This window comes from Furipterus horrens, unplaced genomic scaffold (assembly GCF_987537825.1).
Source record: "Furipterus horrens unplaced genomic scaffold, mFurHor1.1.pri manual_scaffold_5, whole genome shotgun sequence".
Taxonomy (NCBI): domain Eukaryota; kingdom Metazoa; phylum Chordata; class Mammalia; order Chiroptera; family Furipteridae; genus Furipterus; species Furipterus horrens.
Genome location: NW_028327175.1, coordinates 117,404,402 through 117,424,793, shown reverse-complemented (window position 1 = coordinate 117,424,793; position 20,392 = coordinate 117,404,402). Strand labels below are relative to the sequence as shown.

Here is a 20,392-nt window from a genome sequence, read left to right as displayed (position 1 = left end):
TCCCTGTAGTCTGCTCTCCTGAGCCCCTTCCCACTGCACTCACCATGGTTGAGGTTACTCCTGACTTTCAGTCCCACTTTTCTTGCTTCTCTGCATTTCATAATGCTGACTTTTCCCTCTGTCATACTCCAGGCTTCCTTGGTATATTCTATGGCTTCCCATCTCCTCTGCCTCTTCTCTGTCACTAACACTTCTTTTTAGGCTCTGTGGTACTTCTTCATCTAGCTCATTATAGTGTTCCTCAGAGATGAAACATCAGCTCTGTCCTTCTCATTCCACACATACCATCCCTACATGATCTCATTCATTCCCCTGACTCCCAATATCTTCTTTTTCCTGATGTCTCCCAAGTAGCCACATCCCCAGCCCAACCTCTGTCCTGTGCTTTAGACATGCACAGACATGCCTTTTAGGCAGCCTCAATCAGACACTGACCCGTCCCGCAGGTCGAGCAACGAGGACCCTAGAGGGGGAGTGAGGATGAAGAAGGGACAAGAGACACAAGGAGAGGAGACAAGACAGTGCTCTGATCAAGTCTCATTTATTCTTAGTCAAAACAGTATTCTTATAGCTCAGGAGAGGAGGAATTTTTCATTCGGTGGGAACGCAGCTGCAGCTTGGGCGTTATCTGGTAGATATGAGTTAAACCGCAGGACAACAATCCCAGGGACAGAAAGAGGGTCATTGCCCTAGTAAGGAGTAAACAACTATTATGGGATGGTGAGGCCATGCCAAGCAGAACTTTAGGATGCCAGTTAGTAAGACTTCAGCTGAGGAACTTTTTAGTTCCCTACAGGTCCCCCTTTTTTATTTTATGTAAGCTGAGAGCCTCGCGGGGACTGCGCCTGTCTTAGGTCAGGAGATCACCACACGGAGCCAGCCTTACCTTACCCGTCATTGGTTATCTAAGGCAGCTTCTTTTTGGCCAGATACCTGTCTTAGGCGGCGGCTGGCAAGGCATGTGGTCTCCAGTTGCCCGTCATTGACTGTCCAGTCCAGCTCACCGAGGCATTAGTTACGTGTATGAGCATCATGGTAAGTTGCAGTCTCAGCTTGTTCTAATTTATGATAATGGACCTGTATTGGCTGCATTTTTATGGCATCTATTTGTTGCTTGATAAAGGCCATCACCTTATTGAAAATGAAAGGTCCTAAGGATAGCAGCAGGAGTAGCCCTAAGAGAGGTCCTAAAAGTGGGAGGAGATAGGGAAGGGCCCCATTAAGTCTGCTCCACAGGGGATTTTCGAAGAGTTCTCTTCTTCTTTTCACTAGGTCTTCCTGCAGCTTCTTTATTTTGTCTCGGACGATGCCCGATTTGTTGGCATAGAAGCAGCAACGTTCCTGCAAAGCCAAGCATATTCCTCCCTGTTCTGCTGTTAGCAGGTCTAGTCCCCTCCTATTTTGGAGAACTACTTCAGCTAGGGAGTCTAACTGATCTTGGATGTCATTAATGGTGCTGGACAAAGCTTGAACATCATCGATTAGCTGATTAGAGAGCTTTGTGTAGGAGTGAACTGCAATTCCTAACCCTGTTGTCCCTGTAGCTAACGCTCCTGAAACGCCTAACCCTACTAGTAGGGGGATGAATGATACTGCTCTTTTGTGGGCGTCCTGCGATGTAGTCTAAACTGGGAATGGGAACAAGGTCATCTCCAGAAATTATATCTATGTCTGGCAATAAGGTAGCTAGGACGCATATTCCTGTCCAATTGTTGGGCAAGGATGAAAATGCTAAGTTTCCCCCACAAATAAATACCTGCCCTTTGTCTGGGCAGAGGGAGTTGCTATGGTTTACTATGCTACTACAGTTAGCAAATTCAACAAATCCAACATGAATATCAAAGCTATTATTTTGAGACTTACCTTGGAGGCAGAGGGAAGCAGGAAAATACATGGGCTGTACTCTAAAGGGCAAGCTGGGGCTACAATTTTGATGAGACTCATTAAAGGAGGCGATATTAGCAGGAATGGCTAAGGGCATAGGTGTGCCTAAAGTCATACATAGCCAGCATTCTTCAGCTAGTTGGGGGTTGGAGATGTTAAGGGCTCGGTGGGTGGCCGTCAAGATGTCAGTGGTTTGGGTATCTAAATCTATTCCCCATGGTTTAGGTAATGCCAGAGGGTGGTAATTGATTTTTGGATACAGGTTTGTTATGAGATGTTCTATTTGTTTTTGTACTGAGATTTCTCTTATTCTATCTTGTGGACCACCACTATCAGAAACATGTATAGGGGCCTTCTTATGCCAGCATACTGGCTTTCCAACAGTGCCTTGGCAAGAGGCCTGTAGATACTTAGTAGACCCAATTGGTGAAGGGTTGGACCCCCAATCTCCTTGGTCAATAGCATTTTGCACTTTTTGCAGTATGGCAGTAAAATAAATGACATTAGAGGAGGTACATTCCTGTACTGACTCATAACAGGTAGAATGCATCTGATTATAGATGGTGGTGCATTCCTTGGGACATGCTCCTGGTTTGTCATTGGTAGCGGGTATGACAGGAGGCTTATTTACACAATACCACCTCGGTTTAGAAACCCCTGTATCAGTTACATCATATGCGAGGTAGGCCTTGTTGGTAGGCCGCTCCGATGTCAGAGCACAAGCGTATATAGCCGCTTAAATCAGTTTTCTTTTTGTATGGCCTAATAGCTGGCTGGCAGGCAGCATTTGCATTTTCGAAGGCCAATTCCTTGACAAAATCTGTGCCTGCATCGGCGCTGCCAAAAATTCTACCAGCTGCAGTAATGACTCTATGGACAAAATCTGCAAAAGGCTCATCTGGTCCTTGTTTAATGTTAGTGAGAGAGGAGCTCATATCACCCTTAGTGGGGAGCTTCCTCCATGCTCTTGTACCTGCTGACTGAATTTGAGCAAAAAGTCCTGGATCATATTGCATTTGATTGTCACTAATTGCATAGTTGTCTTCTCCAATTAACATATCAAAATTCCACCCATTATTTGCTTGTATATTGCGCCTAGCAGTATCCTTACAGATTTCTATATATTCTGATTTCCAGAGGAGATAGTCTCCTCCAGCTGGGGTCGCTCGAGCCAAAGTTTGCCAATCACTTGGAGTGAGCCACTGATCTGTGACCGATTCTAAGATGGCCATAGTGTAAGGAGCCGTGGCTCCGTATTGAGCTACTGCTGTTTTCAATTCTTTTATGACTTTGAAATCAAATCCAGTGTGGTGTCGCCAGGCCTGTCCCTGGGCATTTACTGTTTTTGATACCGGAAATGCTTCCATTTCTTCTAAGCCTAGTATTGGGGTATTTTGGGGGCTGCTCCTCTGACTGGGGGCCTCTGGCTCGGAGGGCCCTCCAGAGAGAAGGCTCAATTTCTTTTTTCTGCTTTCCTATTTTTAGCCCCTCTAATTGTCTTATTAATTCCTGATGTTCCTTCTCTAATTTTATTTGTTCTTTTAAATGTTCAATTTTATCCCTCAGTTCTTTTCGAGGATCAAGGACAGGGTATGCAGAGGGGGGAGCAGAGGGTAAGGTATAGGGCAGTGGCCTTGTTTTCAGAGGCGGACAGCCAAGGTTATTGTATCTGGCTGCCTCTTCCGCCAAGCTATCCCAATCAACCTCTTCCTTATCAGAATTATTTGCAGTATATTCTGATAGGTCTGGATATAACTTCTTTTTTGATTTCACCGACACTTCTTTAGGTGCCGCAGCTCCCCCTTCAGTAGTCTGACCCTTTGACAGCTTACTCTTTGGATTGTTCTGTTTTCCTTTCGGTTTGACTACCTTGTCCTCACCGTCACTCTCGAGAGATATTAAATCATCCTCCTCTCGGCTGTCATTTCCCTTATTTTTTCTACTTTCCTCCTTATGCTCTGTCTCTAAGATATTTTGACCTTTTTCTACTACATTAGCTACTACAGGATCACTATGCCTTTGAGATAGGAGTTCATCTATTAGATTCCAATAACAGAAGGCAGTTACAGGAACCTTCTCTGGACCAAATGTATCATAAAAGTCTTTTAAAGCATCTCCTACTCTTTTCTACCGTCGTGGATCAATGTTCCCTTCAGTGGGAAACCAGGGACATAAGTGTTTGATATAATCAAAATATTTCAGCAACTGTTTTACTTTAACCTTTACTCCTTGTGCCTTTAATGCCTGTCCGAGCTGTTCAACAAAAAGCTCATGTCGGCTCATTTCTTGACCCATGATCGCCGTTCACTTACCGAGGTGAGGTCAGCGCGGCAGGTTCCCGCGTAGCCTTTTCCTCTTCTCTACTTAGCCGGCTCCTCGAATGGCGTCCTTCACTGAGTCCCCCGTTCTCGGGCCCCACGTTGGGCGCCACTTGACCCGTCCCGCAGGTCGAGCAACGAGGACCCTAGAGGGGGAGTGAGGATGAAGAAGGGACAAGAGACACAAGGAGAGGAGACAAGACAGTGCTCTGATCAAGTCTCATTTATTCTTAGTCAAAACAGTATTCTTATAGCTCAGGAGAGGAGGAATTTTTCATTCGGTGGGAACGCAGCTGCAGCTTGGGCGTTATCTGGTAGATATGAGTTAAACCGCAGGACAACAATCCCAGGGACAGAAAGAGGGTCATTGCCCTAGTAAGGAGTAAACAACTATTATGGGATGGTGAGGCCATGCCAAGCAGAACTTTAGGATGCCAGTTAGTAAGACTTCAGCTGAGGAACTTTTTAGTTCCCTACAAGACACCTTCCAATTTAAACTCTGACTTATTATGTCCACCTCATACCTGCCTTCTTGGAGTCCCTACTTAAAATATTGGCACCAATTCAATGAAACAGTCTGTGAATGCCTAATATGTGCCAAAAATTGTGGTAGGCCCAGTGATTCTCACTGGCAAGGAGCTCATTGCCATGTGAACACACCATTACCAAGCACTGAGGAAAGTATAAAAACAGAGATGGTCAGCTGACAATGTATTCAATGAAAAGCATATGAAAGAACCAAACCACAGAGGTATAATCAAAGGTACACTGTTCATGTCACAGATCATAATATTGCCATGAAGTTTATCAAACCAGCTTCAAGGCCCATGACCAAAAAAATGTTCAGAGAAAAAGCAGAAAAACCTACACAGGCTAGTTCCAGAGTCCATGCAGAATCCATGGCCACTTTCTGTTATCTTTAGGCAGCCATTGTTTGGTTGGACGATTATAACCAATATTAGCCTCTCATGGCTATGAAACATTTACTATTTTAACTTCTTTTGTTGTCTTCAAAATTAATGACAAGTCTTCTAGTAATGGCAAATTGGGTAACTCTGCCCCCCTTCTTGGTGATAAAATTAGAAAAACATGACCAAATTTCAAAAACATGTGTTTGAAGGCTTCAGAAAGCTAACAAGATACTGAAGACTTATGAGCCGGGAGCTAGGTGCAGACAGAGGCCCAGAGAAGTAGCCAAGCCTGGGTGGCTGAGAGCTGAGTGTTGCTCTTGATGCTGAAGTGATAGGCATTGGAATTCAGGGTGAATCCCCCAGGGCAGGATGATGCCTGGTGAATGCATTCTTTCTTTGAGCAGGGACCCAGAAGGGCTGCACCAAAGGAGCAGGGATGAACTATACTTAGACAAGCTCATACAAGGATTGCATAACAGCTTGGGGTCAAATCAGTCCCCCTGAGGTGACCTAAACAACCAGTGATTTTAGGCACCTGGCAGAAGCAAATGTAAAATCTTCTCTGATGGAAGATGTATCATCCTAGGCCTCAGATGACATCTATAAACAATTCTGCAAATGCAATGTTCAATGCACAATAAAAAATAATGGGTATATGTACATAAAAAATTCCCCCCAAAATAACTTTAAAGCATGAAGAGTCAAAAGGGTAGAAAAATACAAAAGAGGGTAAAAGAGATTGTGGTATATCCTCAAGACAGCCCCAAGGGATTCCCCTTCCTAGTATTCACAACCTTGGGTAGTCCTCTCCCATATTATAACAGAGTTGGTCTGTGTGACCAACAGAATACTGCGGAAGAAATGGTATGTGACTTCTGAGATTGGGTTATAAAATACATGTAGCTTCTGTTTTGGGTACCTGTTCTGCCTCACAGTACTCACTCTGGGGGAAGCTAACTGCCATGTCATGGAGATGCTCAGGCAGCCCTGTGGAGTGGCCCATGTGATGAGGAGCATCAGTGAGTACCTAAGGTCTGCCAACAACTATGTGAGTAAGCACAGAAGGAGACCCTCCAGACTTCAGATGATTTCAGGCCCAGCTGAGAGGTTAAGAGCAACCTCTTGAGAGACCCTGGCCAGAACCACCCAAGTAAGGTGCTCCCAGATTCCAGATCTTTCCCACAGAAACCATGATATAATAAATTACAGCTAAGTTTTGGAGTAATTTGTTATGCAGCAATATATAATTAATTGGATACAAAGGACACAAGGAAAAGAGTTAATATATGTGCAATCAAAGTCCCAGAAGAAAAGGAAAAAATATGAGCCAAAGCAAAATTTGAAAAAATAATGGCTATAACTCTACCAAATTAATAAAAGACATCAAATTACAAATAAATAAAGCCCTATTAACCCTAAGCAATATAAATTAAAAGACATGAATCTCCAGGAACATTATAGTAAAACTGCTGAAGAATGAACACAAGAAGAAAATCTTAAAATGACCCACCTTCAAAGGAGCAACGATTAGACTGTCAGTTGACTTCTTACAGAAACAATAGTGGCCAAAAGAGAAGAGAATAACATATCATAAGTGGTATGTGAGATAACAACCAACTACAATAATATATCCAGTAAAACTATACTATAAAAGGAGGCATTTTTAAAAAGACATTTTCAGATAAACAAAAACTGAAGGAATTTTTCACCAGCAGATGTGCACAAAAAGAAACAACAGAGTGATCTTCAGGCAAAAGAAAAATGATTTCTGATGGAAGCTCAAAAATGCAGAAAGAAATGAAGAGCCATTTTAAAAAGGGTAAATGTGTGAGTTTTGACTAAGCAAAGTTATGATAATGTCTTATGAAGTTTAAAATACATATACAATTATGCCTTGGGTGGGTGCTCAGTTGGTTGGAGTGTCATTCCATGCACCAAAAGGTTGTTGGTTTGATTTCTGGTCAGGGCATGTACAATCCCTGGCCCAGATGCATACAGGAGGCAACCAAATGATGTTTCTCTCTCTCTCTTCCTCTCTCTCTAAAAGCAATGAAAAAAATGTCCTCAAGTGAGATTTTTTTTTTTTATTTAAATATATGATGGTAATAGTTTTAAGTCAGTAGGGGGTAAATGAAGTTAAAGTATTTTAGGGTCCTTACCTTGTTCATGAAGAAAATGAAGTTCCAGTTAATACTATACATTGCTAAGTCAAGTTTTCATGTTTTAGTCTCTAAGGGAACAACTAAAAGAATAAGGGGGAAAGTGTATATACCTTTTAGGCCAATAGAAGGACACAACAGAAAAATAAAAAATAAATGTTACAGAAAATAAGAGCTAGATATAAAAGAACTTAGAACATATGGGGAAAGTAGAACACATGAAGCAAATAGACATTCCTGAATAAGACTTAAATCCAAATATGTCAGTAATTACAATAAGTATAAATGGACTAAAGACTCCAATTAAAAGATTAAAAGTTTCCACATAGAGTTAGCATATGACCCAAAAATTCCACTTCTAGGTGTATACCCAAGAGAATTGAAAACATACATCCACACAAAGACTTGTGCATGCATGTTTATAGCAGCATTATTCATAATAGTTAAAAGGTGGAAACAACTCAAATACACATCAACAGATGAACAGAAAAACAAAATGTGATCTACCCATACAATGGAATATTATTTAAAAGAATGAAGTACAGACACATGCTACAATGGGGACCTAAAAAAACATTATGTTAAGTGAAAGAAGCCCAGTCTAAAAGGCAACATATCCCATTTATATGAAATGTCCAGAACAGGCAAATCTATAGAGACAGTAGATTATTGGTTGCTAGGGCTGGGGGTGTTAGAGGAAATGAAGAGTGGCTGCTAACGGATGTGGGCTTTCCTTAGGGGGTGATGAAATGTTCTAAAATTGATTGTGATGATGGATCCACCACTCTGAATACACTGAAAACCATTCATCAATGGGTGAATGTGGTGAATGGATGGACTGTATGGTGTGTGAATTGTAGCTCAATAAAGCTGTTATAAAAAGGAAGAAAAGAGGGGAGAGAAGATGGCAGTCAAGTAGGGGGAAGCTGAGTTCGCTTGCTCTTGCCCCCAACAGAATAGAGAGCCCATAAATAAACCCAGGTCTCTATGGTCAATTAATATTTGATAAAGTGGGCATGAGCACGCAAAAGAGTAAAGACAGCCTCTTCAATAAATGGTGTTGAGAGATCTGGACTGGTAGAGGCAAAAAAATGAAACTAGACCACCAACTTACACCATACACCAGAATAAACTCAAAATGGATCAAAGACTTAAATATAAGTCATGACACCATAAAAGTCCTAGAGGAAAACATAGGCAGGAAAATTTTAGATATCTCATGCAGCAATATTTTCACTGATTTACCTCCTAGAACAAGGGAAATAAAAGGAAAAAATAAACAAATGGGACTGCATCAAACTAAAAAGCTTCTGCATGGCTAAAGAAACCATCATCAAAATGAAAAGGGAATCAACTATATGGGAAAACATATTTGCAAATGATACATCAGACAAGGGTTTGATCACCAAAATATATAAAGAACTTATATGACTCAATGCCAGGAAGACAAACAATCCAATTTAAAAATGGGGAAAGGACCTGAATAGACACTTCTCCAAGGAAGACATACAGGTAGGCCATAGACATATGAAAAGATGTTCAACATCACTAGCCATCAAAGAGATGCAAGTTAAAACCACAATGAGATATCACCTCACACCAGTCAGAACTGCCACCATTAATAATCAACAAACAAGTGCTGGCGAGGATGTGCAGAAAAGGGAACCCTAGAGCACTGTTGGTGGGAATGCAGACTGGTGCAGCCACTGTGGAAAACAATATGGAATTTCCTCATAAAACTAAACATGAAACTGCCTTTTGACCTAGCAATTCTACTGCTGGGAATATAGCCTAAGACTCCTGAATCATTAATTCAAAAGAACCTATGCACCCCTATGTTCATAGCAGTGCTATTTACAATAGCCAGGTGCTGGAAGTAGCCTAAGTGCTCACCAGTAAATGAGTGGATCAAAAAACTGTAGTACATTTACACAATGGAATACTACACAGCAGAAAGGAAGAACTTATCCCTTTTGCAACAACATGGATAGAACTGGAGACTATTATGCTAAGTGAAATAAGCCAGTTGGTGAAAGACTAATACTATATGATCTCACCTATAAGAGGAATCTATTGAACAAAATAAACTAACTAATGAACAAAACAGAACCACAGGCAAGGAAACAGACTGAAAGTGACCAGAGGGGAGGGAGGAAGGGGATAATAGTAGAAAGAAGAGGAAGGGACTAGACAAAGAACATGTATGAATGACCCATGGACATGGACAGCATAAGAATTGACTGTGGGAGTAGGGGTGGGATGGGCAGAGGAGGGCAAATGGGAAAAATTGGGACAACTTTTAACAATTAAAAAAATGATTTAGCCCAGGCTGGTGTGGCTCAGTGGATTGAGCACTGGCCTATGAACCAAAGGATTGCCTGTTCGATTCCCAGTCAAGGCACATACCTGGATTGCAGGCCAAGTCCCCAGTTGGGGATGTGTGAGAGGCAAACACACACTGATGTTTCTCTCCCTCTCTTTCTCTCTCCCTCCTCTCTCTCTAAAATAAATAAATAAATAATATTTTAAAAAAGTCATTTAGAAGGAAGGAAGGAAAGAAAAAAAAATAGTACAAGGACACATGGTCCTGGCAGATTCTCCATCTGGCCTTATTGTCATCAGTTATCCACCAACATACATTTACTGAAGCTCACATAGAAGAAAATACAAACGTATTCCATACACTCGGGCAATAAGAAATGCTACATTTCTTTGTATATTTAAAATCAAATGACATCTGCTGCAAGATCCTCATCCTGCCCAGCTGTCAAGAAATTGGACTTTAGTCTTCCTGGAACCCATCTGCACATTACCTCTTGGCAGTTTATAAAAATTCATAGTTGGAAATATGGGATTTAAATAATGTTAAACCTGCTCCTCGGCTTCTTTTTCTCTAGAAGTCCCACTCGAATTAATCAGGGGAACAATTTTTAACATAATTCCTGTTGAGTTCGATTTTCCAGCTGTTTTCAACTTAAATAGGCATGCTGATTTCAAAACCACAGTTAGTTTTCTTCTATCATGTCAAGTTTTTACTGTACAGTTTATCTTAATTCAATCACTCTAGCCTAGATTGAGGGAAGCACTAGTGCTCTCCTATTGGCTGAGAGCAAACCTCACTCAAGTGGGGAGGGGTGGGGGATGACCTTGGAGACCAGTGACAGGTTCATACTTGTCTAGGCTATTCAGTTACACATGAGACAGTGTGGTGAGAGGTTGTGTGCTGCTCTATATAGTGAATCGTATTCTGAAGTGTAGTCCGAGTTCTTGTCTGTATACAAGGAGTTAGCAGAATTTACTTTTTTATTTACATACGTACTTATTTCCTTTCCTTCAGATCATGTCTACCTCTGCTATTTCTCGTCATAAGTGCCTAAACAACCCTGATTCATTTTGTTATATCTGTGGCAGTTTCACCATTCCCAGTCAAAGGACAAATATCAGCGCATTGGTCAGGCAAGCCTATTTTTTATATTCTAAAGTAAAAGTTGGTGATCAAGGTAAGTCTTGGGCCCTTCACAGAATGTGCAAGCAGTGTGTTGAGAGTTTACGGATGTGGATGAAGGGAACACGTGATAAATTGCCATTTGATATACCTATGGTTTGACGAGAGCCCAGAGATCATTCAAGTGACTGTTACTTTTGTATAGTGAAAATGTCAAGACATAACAAGAAAAATAAATGTAAAATAGAGTATCCTAGTCTACCATCAGCTATACGTCCAGTGCCTCATTCAGCTGAAATCCCAGTGCCAGTTTTCATTGAAATATCCTCTTTCGAAAAACAGGAGTATGGTGAAGAACTAAGTGATAGCAATGATGAAGATTTTGAAACTGAAGATGACTCAGTTCATAAGGGATTTGATCAGCATGAGTTGAATGATTTGACATGAAATTTGGGACTATCCAAAAGGACTTCAGAACTCCTAGCATCAAGACTGCATGAGAAAAACTTGCTTGGAAAAAGAGCTAAGGCATCCTACTTTCGGTCAAGAGAAAGTGCATTTCTGCAGTACTTTAGAAGGATGGTGGCTTTGTGTATTGCCATAACATACATGGGTTAATGGAGGAATTGGGAATTGCAATCTAGAACACAACTGAATGGCATCTGTTTATCGATAGCTCCAAGCAGCGCTGAAGTGTGTCCTCCTCCACAATGGCAATTTATTTTTGGTGCAGTCCCAATTGTCCACTCAGTTTGTTTTCGTGAAGAATATGAAGACATAAAGAGAGTCATTGATCTGTTGCAATATCACAAGTACAATTGGATCATCTGTGCTGACCTTAAAATGGTCTGCTTCCTTCTTGGTCAGCAACACGGATACACCAAGTATCCCTGTTTTCTGTGTGTGTGGGACAGCAGAGCTCGTGAGAAGCATTGGGTGAAGTCAAATTGGCCTCCAAGATCTGACCTCAAACCTGGTGATCCAAACATTCTACATGAGACACTTGTTGACAGAAAGAACATTATATTATCACCTCTGCACATAAAACTGGGTCTCATGAAGCAATTTGTTACAGCTTTGCCAACTGAACGAGGCTGTTTCAAGTATCTCATTTTAGCATTCCCTAGCCTGTCGTTTGAAAAGATAAAAATACCTTAATATGTATGTTTGGTAGCAGAACTTTACTACTTGTACACAATTTGACTTACAGTAACAATATATAGCATTTATATGAATAAAATAACTCTAAATCAACAGTATATTCAGGTAATTTTTCCTTTATTTTCCTTTGTATGTACATTTTGTATGATTTTGGGGGACAAAGGGTGGGTATCCTGTACCTTAAAAAGTTGACGTGATAGAGAAAAACTGTTTCATATTTTGGATTCAGATGCCAAAAGTTAGTCAAGAACAAGTGTCAGATCTAACTCAACAAAAATTGTGTTCCCCGGTGATATCATTAGAAAACTCTAGCAAAGCTGCATCCTTGCTCTCTACCTTTTTGAGCCTTCTGCTCACCACCCTTTATCTATACAAGTGTTTTTAAGCATTCTTTCACATCTTCTAAAATACAGTCCTATCACATCTGTTGTTATTCCAAAAATCAGCAGTGACTTCTGAGAGTCCACATGCATTTCTGTCTGAGCCACTCACTGCCCCAGAATGATTTAGCTCCACTGTGAAGCTGTCATTGGTTCGTGGTGCCACTATGTGCTAAACAGGGCTCCTTGGCCATCCCAGATGAGCCACCGTGGCAACAGGTTTATGCCAAACTCAGATGTGTAAGCAATGTCACATTTCTTTAAATTAAATTATATTTTCAACACTTCTATCCCAAAATTGGTTCAAGAAATAGAAAACCTGTCTGTATAGACCAAAACCAGAGACAAAATAATGGTCAGCCCTGGCCAGTGTGGCTCAGTGGTTGGAGCATTGTCCTGCAACCAAAAGGTTGTGAGTTAAATTCCTAGGGACATACCTAGGTTGCGGGTTCATGCCCAATCTGGACACAGGCACTTGTGACCCCCCGTACCCGCAGGAATCCCTGGTCTGGGTGTGTATTAAGGCAACCAATGGGTGTTTCTCCTACATCAATGTTTCTCTCCCTCCCTTCCTCTCTGCCTTCCTTTCTCTCTCTAAAAAAGCAAATGAAAGAGTCCTTGAGTGAGGATAAAAATATATGTGTAGTAATAATGGTCAAAGACCTACTCCTTTTAAAAGTCTAGGCTGAAAGGGATTGATAGGCAAGTTTACCAACCACCACCAAACAGATCATTTCCTTCTTGTAGAACCCTTCAGAATTGTGGGAGAAAAGATGGGCTGCTACCAACTCATAAGAGATGATAAAACTAGGCAGGGACCCAAAATGAGCCATAGGCCAGTTTCATATAGGAATATAAACACCCTAAATAAACTATTAACGATACAAATTTAGTAGTAAATTGAAAAGATAAAAATTATGATGAACTCAGGCAAATGTAAGTAGAAAAATATTTATCAATAGATGCTAAAAAGGCATTTAAAAAAAACAGTACCAACTCATTTTTTTTTAATTTTAGTAAATTAGAAATAGAAGGAACATTGGGTTTAAATCCCTTGATAAAGGCAATCTACCAGAGATCTTTTTATTTAATAGTGAAATATTTGAAGCATCTTCAATCAAGTCATCTGTTTTTTTTCTCAGCAGCACTCCCCCCACCACCACCGCCCCCCTCGGAACCCAAGCTATCCAGCTGCTTAAAGTGGGGAGGAAGATGGGGAAAGAAAATTTGGCTAGTTTTCAAAAATGATATTCTACTTTCATTATCTACCCCGGGGGGGGTGTTGGACATGGCCACAACCAAGGTGGTTTGCTGCAAGTTTATAATGGCAAAAACCTGGAAATAATGCAAATGTGCCTGAATTTTTAATAATCAGTTAAGTAAAATCTAGAAACCTTCCCTGGATGACTAAGTCACAGTTAGTAAACTGAGTCAGAGTAGATCTGTGTTTATTGACTGAGGAAGATCTTTAAGACATATTTTGAGCTAAAAAAGCAAGTTATGGGGTGATACTGCTTGGCAAAAAACAACACAAAACAGTCCTCTGCAGGGAGTGAATGACCATGCAAAAGTCAGGAGGCATGCACCAAACTGACCACATGAGGCCTGGGGCAGGGGTGCAACAAAAGATTCCAACTAACAGAAAATACTTTTAGAGGAAAAAAATAAAATATCTTCTATTGACTGGACACTTGAAAGGTGACAAAAAGTAGGGAGGTGCTGGGTGCTGAGGTTTCATGCCAGATGGGCAGGAGGTAGGGCATCAGGTAAGTGCTCCAGCCTCATGTGCACTTGTTGACAGATGCCAATAGTTAGCTCTGCATCTCAGGCTCCCTGAGGCATGTGTCTGTGCATTTGGCAAATGTGGGAATGCACAGGACAGAGGCAGGAGCCTGGGCTGGAGCAAGGCCAAGGCAGCTGTACAGTTGGCAGCTTTCCTTCTGATATGCCTCCCTCTTGGGCTTCTTCCAACCCCAGGTGCATAAGTGGATTGGCTACTGCCCCCAGTTTGATGTCCTGCTGGACCACATGACAGGGTGAGAGACTCTGGTCATGTACACCTGGCTCCGAGGCATCCCTGAGCACCTCACCAGTGCCTGTGTGGACCAAATGCCTGATGACTTATTCATGGACACAAACTCAGCCCAGCTGGTGAGGACTCACAGGGAAGAGCTGGAGCTCCCTCAGCCCTGCCACCTCTTACAGGGAAGAGCTGGAGCTCCCTCGGCCCTCCAACCTCCAGTAATAAGATGTGTTTCAGCTCTGCTCAGCGCTGGTGTGTAGGGCAATGCCCATTGGCCCCCAGCTGGAGGTAGCTGTGCAGTCCATGCCACTTCGGGGATTAGCAGGGAGGCTGCCTTCCTGTAAGAATGGGTCAATGGTCTTGGCTGCCCTGAGGCACTGCTTCCTCTTGACCCTGAGCAGTCATGTGACTGAGGTCGGGTAGCAGCACCACAGGTGTTATTGTCCTGGCAGGATGAGGATAGACCTTTCTTCCTGCCACTGCACAAAGTTCTGATTTTGGGAGGTTTGCATTTCAAGCACACATTACCTTATCCTGCTGTGTCTGAGGCATCTGAGCTGCTGATATTCTGCTGAGAAGCCTAGGATATTCCTCGATCTCGTGTTGCCAATGATATTAACTTCAATTAGCTTAAACAAAGCCAGGCCACACATCTCCTGAGTCCCTGAACTCTCCTGGAGTTATGCACAGCACCCCTGAACATTTGCAATAGTTCCCCACTCCCCAGATTGGGAAGTCAGAGACACCCAAGGGTCAGGGATGTTGTCCCTGGTTCTTCTCTCTCGCTTGGCTTCAGTTTCAATCAGGTTTTTGTGTTTTCTTGTCTTTTGAAGAACAGTTAACATTTGCAATGTTTAGAACAGAACTTCGCACATTGTAAATGCTATGTGTTCATTTGTAAAAAGTTAGCTAAAATGGCCCCCTGGCTCTGCAGCTGGAGGAGAAGAGGAAGCACACAGGAGGAGGCCCCATGCCTGAAGGCCAACCCCTTGGCTCCATTGAGGCCAAGGAGGAGCTGGAGAGACTGGCAGTAGGTCAGATAAAAAGCCAGGAGCAGCTGGCTATAGAACTCACCAGGTATATCACCAAGATCGCCCTCCTGGAAAGATGCTTAGACATAAGGAGGATGAGGTCAAGGAGTGGGAGCAAAGAAGCCTGGGATAACCTGGTAAAGACCAAGGAGGAGCTGCACCTGGTTGATGGCAGCTCTGACCCTCTTCTGTGTATGTGCTGGTGAGCTGCCACATCCAAGAGAACCTGCAGGAGGAGGGAACAAAGTACACGGCCTACAGTGCTGAGCTGTCCCCAAGGGCATCCTGGATAACCACAATGTGGAGAAACATATCACCAAGGCCAAGAGAGAACACACGCAGCAGCAGCTTATGACCCTGTCCAGTGAGCTGTCCCAGGCCAGAGACGAGAACAAGAGGACCCATAACATCATCCACAATAAGAACAGGACAAGTACAAGATGTTGCAACAGAGCTGACAGGGCAACATGAAGTAGTGCATTGAAGAGTTCTGGGACATTTTAAGGCCCACACTGGGCAGGATGGAGCCTTTTGCTTGGGTTCTCAGAGGGTCACACACTATCTAAAACTTATATTTGTATTGCATAGTTCTCTAAATCTAGTCCCTCCTCATATTCCGGTTTGTTTTTTTTTTAAAGAGAGTAGTTATTTCAGTGGGAATATTCTGAGGCTGGGACCAGTGGAAGCATCCCTGGTTTAGTTTTCCCATTTGTATCATAGTGTCAAATAGGCCTGATTTATTATTATTATTATTATTAATGAATAATTTCCTCTCTTACGCTTGGAACATGGCTGACTGAACTAAAAATATATGGCTGTAAAGTCTTAATAACAAATTCCATGACAACACATGTGATACGATAATTAAAGAAAACCTCATTGTGGCTTCTATTCTGTGCCATACTTTTTTCTGTATTTGAAATTAGCTCAAACTAATTGATTTGTACTTGATTTCTGTGAAGGATTCATATTTGTATATTTATGTTTTCAAGGGATAAAAATTATTGTGAAAACTGAGTCTAAAACACTTTTAAACAGACATGCACACACAGTGATTCCTCCCTAAGTTGACGAAATCCTGTGATCATTCAAGATAAGCAACACAGAACACTCCACTCTTGGATAAACTTTTCTTGTTTTTTTGTTTTATTTTGTTTTGTTTTGTTTTTTAACAGTTTGAGGGCTACATTGTTGGACTTCGACACTTAATTATGACTGGCTGTAGGTACAGTATTTATATATAAGCCATAATATGGGTTTGTAACATTAGTTTTAAAAAGGGAAAGCTTTGTTCTGTATATTCTGTTACCAATTACAGAATAATAAATCCTTAAAGAAGATTCATTGATCTTGTACTCACCAGGACTGATCCCTGTGTCCAGCGGAATGGTTTATATTCAGAGAGGACAGCCAACTTACAATGCCATCCTGGGGGAAGGTGGTGGGCCATATTACTAAAAGCCCCACCAGTGAGTGTGAGCAGTTTCTGGACAGAGGAGAAAAAGTGGGGAGGGCTGGGCTACTGGAGGTTGACAATTGTTATTCATCCCAACCTTCCTTCCCTCTTCCCCCAGCTGTGGCAACAAGCAGAAGCTGAGCATTGGCATTGCCCTGCTTGGAGAGCCTACAGTCCTCTTCCTGGATGAACCGTCCACTGGCATGAACCTCATGGCCTGGAGCCTGTTCTGGGGTACTGTGGCAAGAGTCTGCAAGTCCAGCAAGGCCACCAGCATCACCTCCCATCGATGGGGCTGGGGGTTTTGTTTGTCAATGGATAAGCCAGGACCGGGTATGTGGGAGGGATGGCCTGGGAGGGGCTGGGTGGGGAGAAACCTGACCTCAGCTGGTACAGAATCTGTGAGGAGAATCCCCAGGCTATAGCATGTCGGGCAACACTCTGAGCGTGGGAATCAGGAGCAGGATGATCTGGGTGTTGACACCTGCCCATCTGTACATGGAAAGTGGGTGTCAGCATACCCCAGCCCTATGTCAAGCCTCTGCCCCCTCTCCCCAGCATGGAGGAATGTGAGGCCTTGTGCATCCAGCTGGCCATTATGGCACAGGGTCAGTTCAAGTGCCTGGGCAGCCCGCAGCACCTCAAGAGCAAGTTTGGCAGCGGCTACTCCCTGTGGGTCAAGGTCAGGAGTGACGGGCAGCTGGAGGCGCTGCAGGAATTCAAGGCATTTGTGGACCTGACCTTCCCAGGTGTGTGACACTGCACAGAGGGCACCTCTGCACATCCCTGACCCCTAGGATGAGGGCTGAAGTTCTATGGGCCCAGTCTACCCTCCCTTGGCCCCCAAGCTGGGCCCTCATGGGCACATATTTTCTCCTTTGTTCAAGCGCCATCCTGGAAGATGAGCACCAACGGATGGTCCATTACCACCTGCCTGGCGATGACCTCAGCTGGGAGAAGGTGAGCACATACCTGAGCATTGAAGGGAGCACAGCTCTGATGTTACCTGCTTTCTGGTGTTTTCTCTTTTGGGTAGAAGTTACGTTCAGTGCTGCTGCAATTCCACTCTGATGTCTCCATGACAATGTTCACATGGATTTCATAGACTATAAGATGCTTAAGCTGGAAGGGACCCCAGAGACCAGCTCCTCCTCATTTCACAGAGAGGGCAGCAGGCCCAGACAGGAAATGCCACATACCCAGTGTCACACAGCAAGCCAAGGACCCAGCCAGGATCTCTGCTTACTGGCACCATTCCCAAGCAGGGACTCTTTCCCTGAGATTGCAGACAGCTGAATTCCATAGGACTGACTTGTTGGCTCTGGCTGCAGATTAAAGAGGGATGGGACTTTTAGGGGGTCTTGTTACAACCCCAGAGGCCCTCCCTCTTTCCACTCTCTGTTGTCTCCTCTCCCCTCCCTAAGCGCCCACCATCCACAGTGGCCTCCTACCTTCCATAGGTATTTGGCACTCTGGAGCAAGCCAAGAAGAAGTACATGCTGGATGACTACTCAGTCAGCAAGGTCTCCCTGGAGGACATCTTCCTAAGCTTCACCTGTCCTGGGCCACCCACCCAAGTGGAAAACAAATAAAGGCAAGCAGAGCCAACAGGTCCCTCATCATCACCATCTCTCTCCCAACCTCCCTCACCACTTCCCTCAAAGTCTGTCTTGCTGTAATAAAAAGTCCTCAGTGCTAGGTTAACCCAAGTGTTCATAGCCTGCCATGGGCTACAAGGTTTACAGAGGCAACTGGTGGTCCCAGTGAGCTCAGCTCAGGGGCAGAGGAATGGGGTGGCTCTCTAACAGATTGAGGATACTCGCCTTAAAGTCCTAGTGGAAAACCCAGGTGCATTTTGGTGGAAAATAATTTCCTTGAGTCCTACCTGGTGGCCTGTGGCCTCATTGAGACCTGTCCATGGAAGCAGCCTCAGAGAAACACCTACAGTGTCCTCTCAAGGAGCAGTCGCCTGAAGGTGGCCATGGTTGTAATGATGTCATACATCTGAAGACATGAGAAGAGACAGATTGATGAGTTTGCAGCCTGAGTCACAATTTTTCAACATGTACATATTTTGATTTGCTCTCTGCCCCAGCCCCTGCAAATGTTAGGATAAGCCTGCATGTGACCCCACTCTAATCCATAAGGTGGTTGTGATTATTATACCATTGCCCAGATGAGTGAGCTGAGATTTATATTTCAGCAATTTTCCACAATCAGCAGGTATAGAGCCAGCATTTGGCTTAGGCAGAAGGAGGTTCTGAAAATGGTGTTCCTGACCAGAGCATTAGCAGTGCTTAGAACTTGTTAGAAATGCAGGTTAACAAGCCACACCCCAGGCCTATTGAGTCAGAAATTTTGGGACAAGGCCCAGCAATTTGCATTATAATGAACCCCATGTTAACAGGTGCTTCTGATGAAGCTCAGGTGTGAGAACTACTGAACCCAAGGTCTGTGTGCTCCAGACCATTGCCCTGTCTAGCCTATGAGGGTGGACAGATGTGGCTATGCACCTTTGTCACGAAGATCTCCTCTGAGACATGCCCCATCAAGTAGCCTTTCTCTCTCCAGTGGGGTCACTTTGGCCCCCTCTAAATAGTCCCCTCAGCTCTTCCTTTGCAGGTTGTTCTCTCCCTCTCTTCTCAGCCAGGCTCCAGGAAAGTGGTGTCCCCTGTCCCTGCCCATCACCACTCATCAAAAACTACAGCATTATCACATCTCTTGCCACCACAGTCACTGGTCTCTCCCTGACTTTTCTATGTAACTTCTCTGTGGTATTTCACAATGTCCCCTGCAATCTTCTGATGAAAGCCCCTCCTGTGCTTCTCCCCACTTCGTGTGGTTCTCTGTCCCTGTATGGCCCCTCCCCTGCTTCCTCTGTAGGCTCTTCTTCCTTTCTCTTTGAATAGTGGGGTCCTTTGGGTTCCCAGGCTACTTCATGTTTCTTTACTCTCCCCTCTGCACCCTGCCACTCTTGAATTCCTTTCTCACTCACCCCCAGGCTTTCAATTGCCATCTTATTCCAACCGGGAACTTCCCCAAGCTCTCCACAGTCCAGACTTTTCCAGTGAGTTCTCTCACCCTCCTGAAGCCCAGTGAAAAATGGGCTCTTCACAAACCCTCTATTTCTCACCACACTGGGCCATAGGGGCTCTTACTACTAAGGCTATGGGTGGAGGCTGGGGAAGGTGTGGCTGCAGCATAGCCAAGAGAAGAACCTGTGTTTCCCCAAAATTAAGAAAACTTAACTGCTGAGTGAATGAGAGTGATAAGGACAAGACTGAGGCACCCTGGCCTGATGGCTCAGTTTGTTGGAGCATCGTCCTGTACACCAAAAGCGTTAATCACCCGTCAGGGCACATATCTAAGTTGTGTGTTTAATCCCTGGTTGGGGTTATTGAAGACAACAGATCGACGTTTCTCTCTCTCTCTCTCCCCACCGTCATTTCTCTCTAAAAAAAATCAATAAACATATCCTTGGGTGAAAATTTAAAAAAAAGAAACAGTTCAGCTAAGGAACTTTGAGTGACTAGGGATACTGTTTTGGACTCAGTGACATAGTATCACAGGGGAGTTAAAGTGGTGCATAACGACTGACTAGCTCATTGGTGAATCCAGTTTACT

At 43.5% G+C, this 20,392-nt stretch overlaps 1 protein-coding gene across 1 annotated transcript in view; it reads left to right on the top strand.

Moving 5' to 3' along the window:
• The window catches only part of LOC150009430 (ATP-binding cassette sub-family A member 17-like), a 42,208-nt gene extending 23,848 nt beyond the window's left edge, over positions 1-18,360 (top strand). The window contains 5 exon segments of the mRNA XM_090279369.1: positions 14,236-14,425; positions 16,889-17,069; positions 17,327-17,521; positions 17,656-17,728; positions 18,229-18,360. Of these exon segments, the coding sequence (XP_090135495.1) occupies positions 14,236-14,425; positions 16,889-17,069; positions 17,327-17,521; positions 17,656-17,728; positions 18,229-18,360 (771 nt within the window).
• The last annotated feature ends 2,032 nt before the right edge of the window (positions 18,361-20,392 follow it).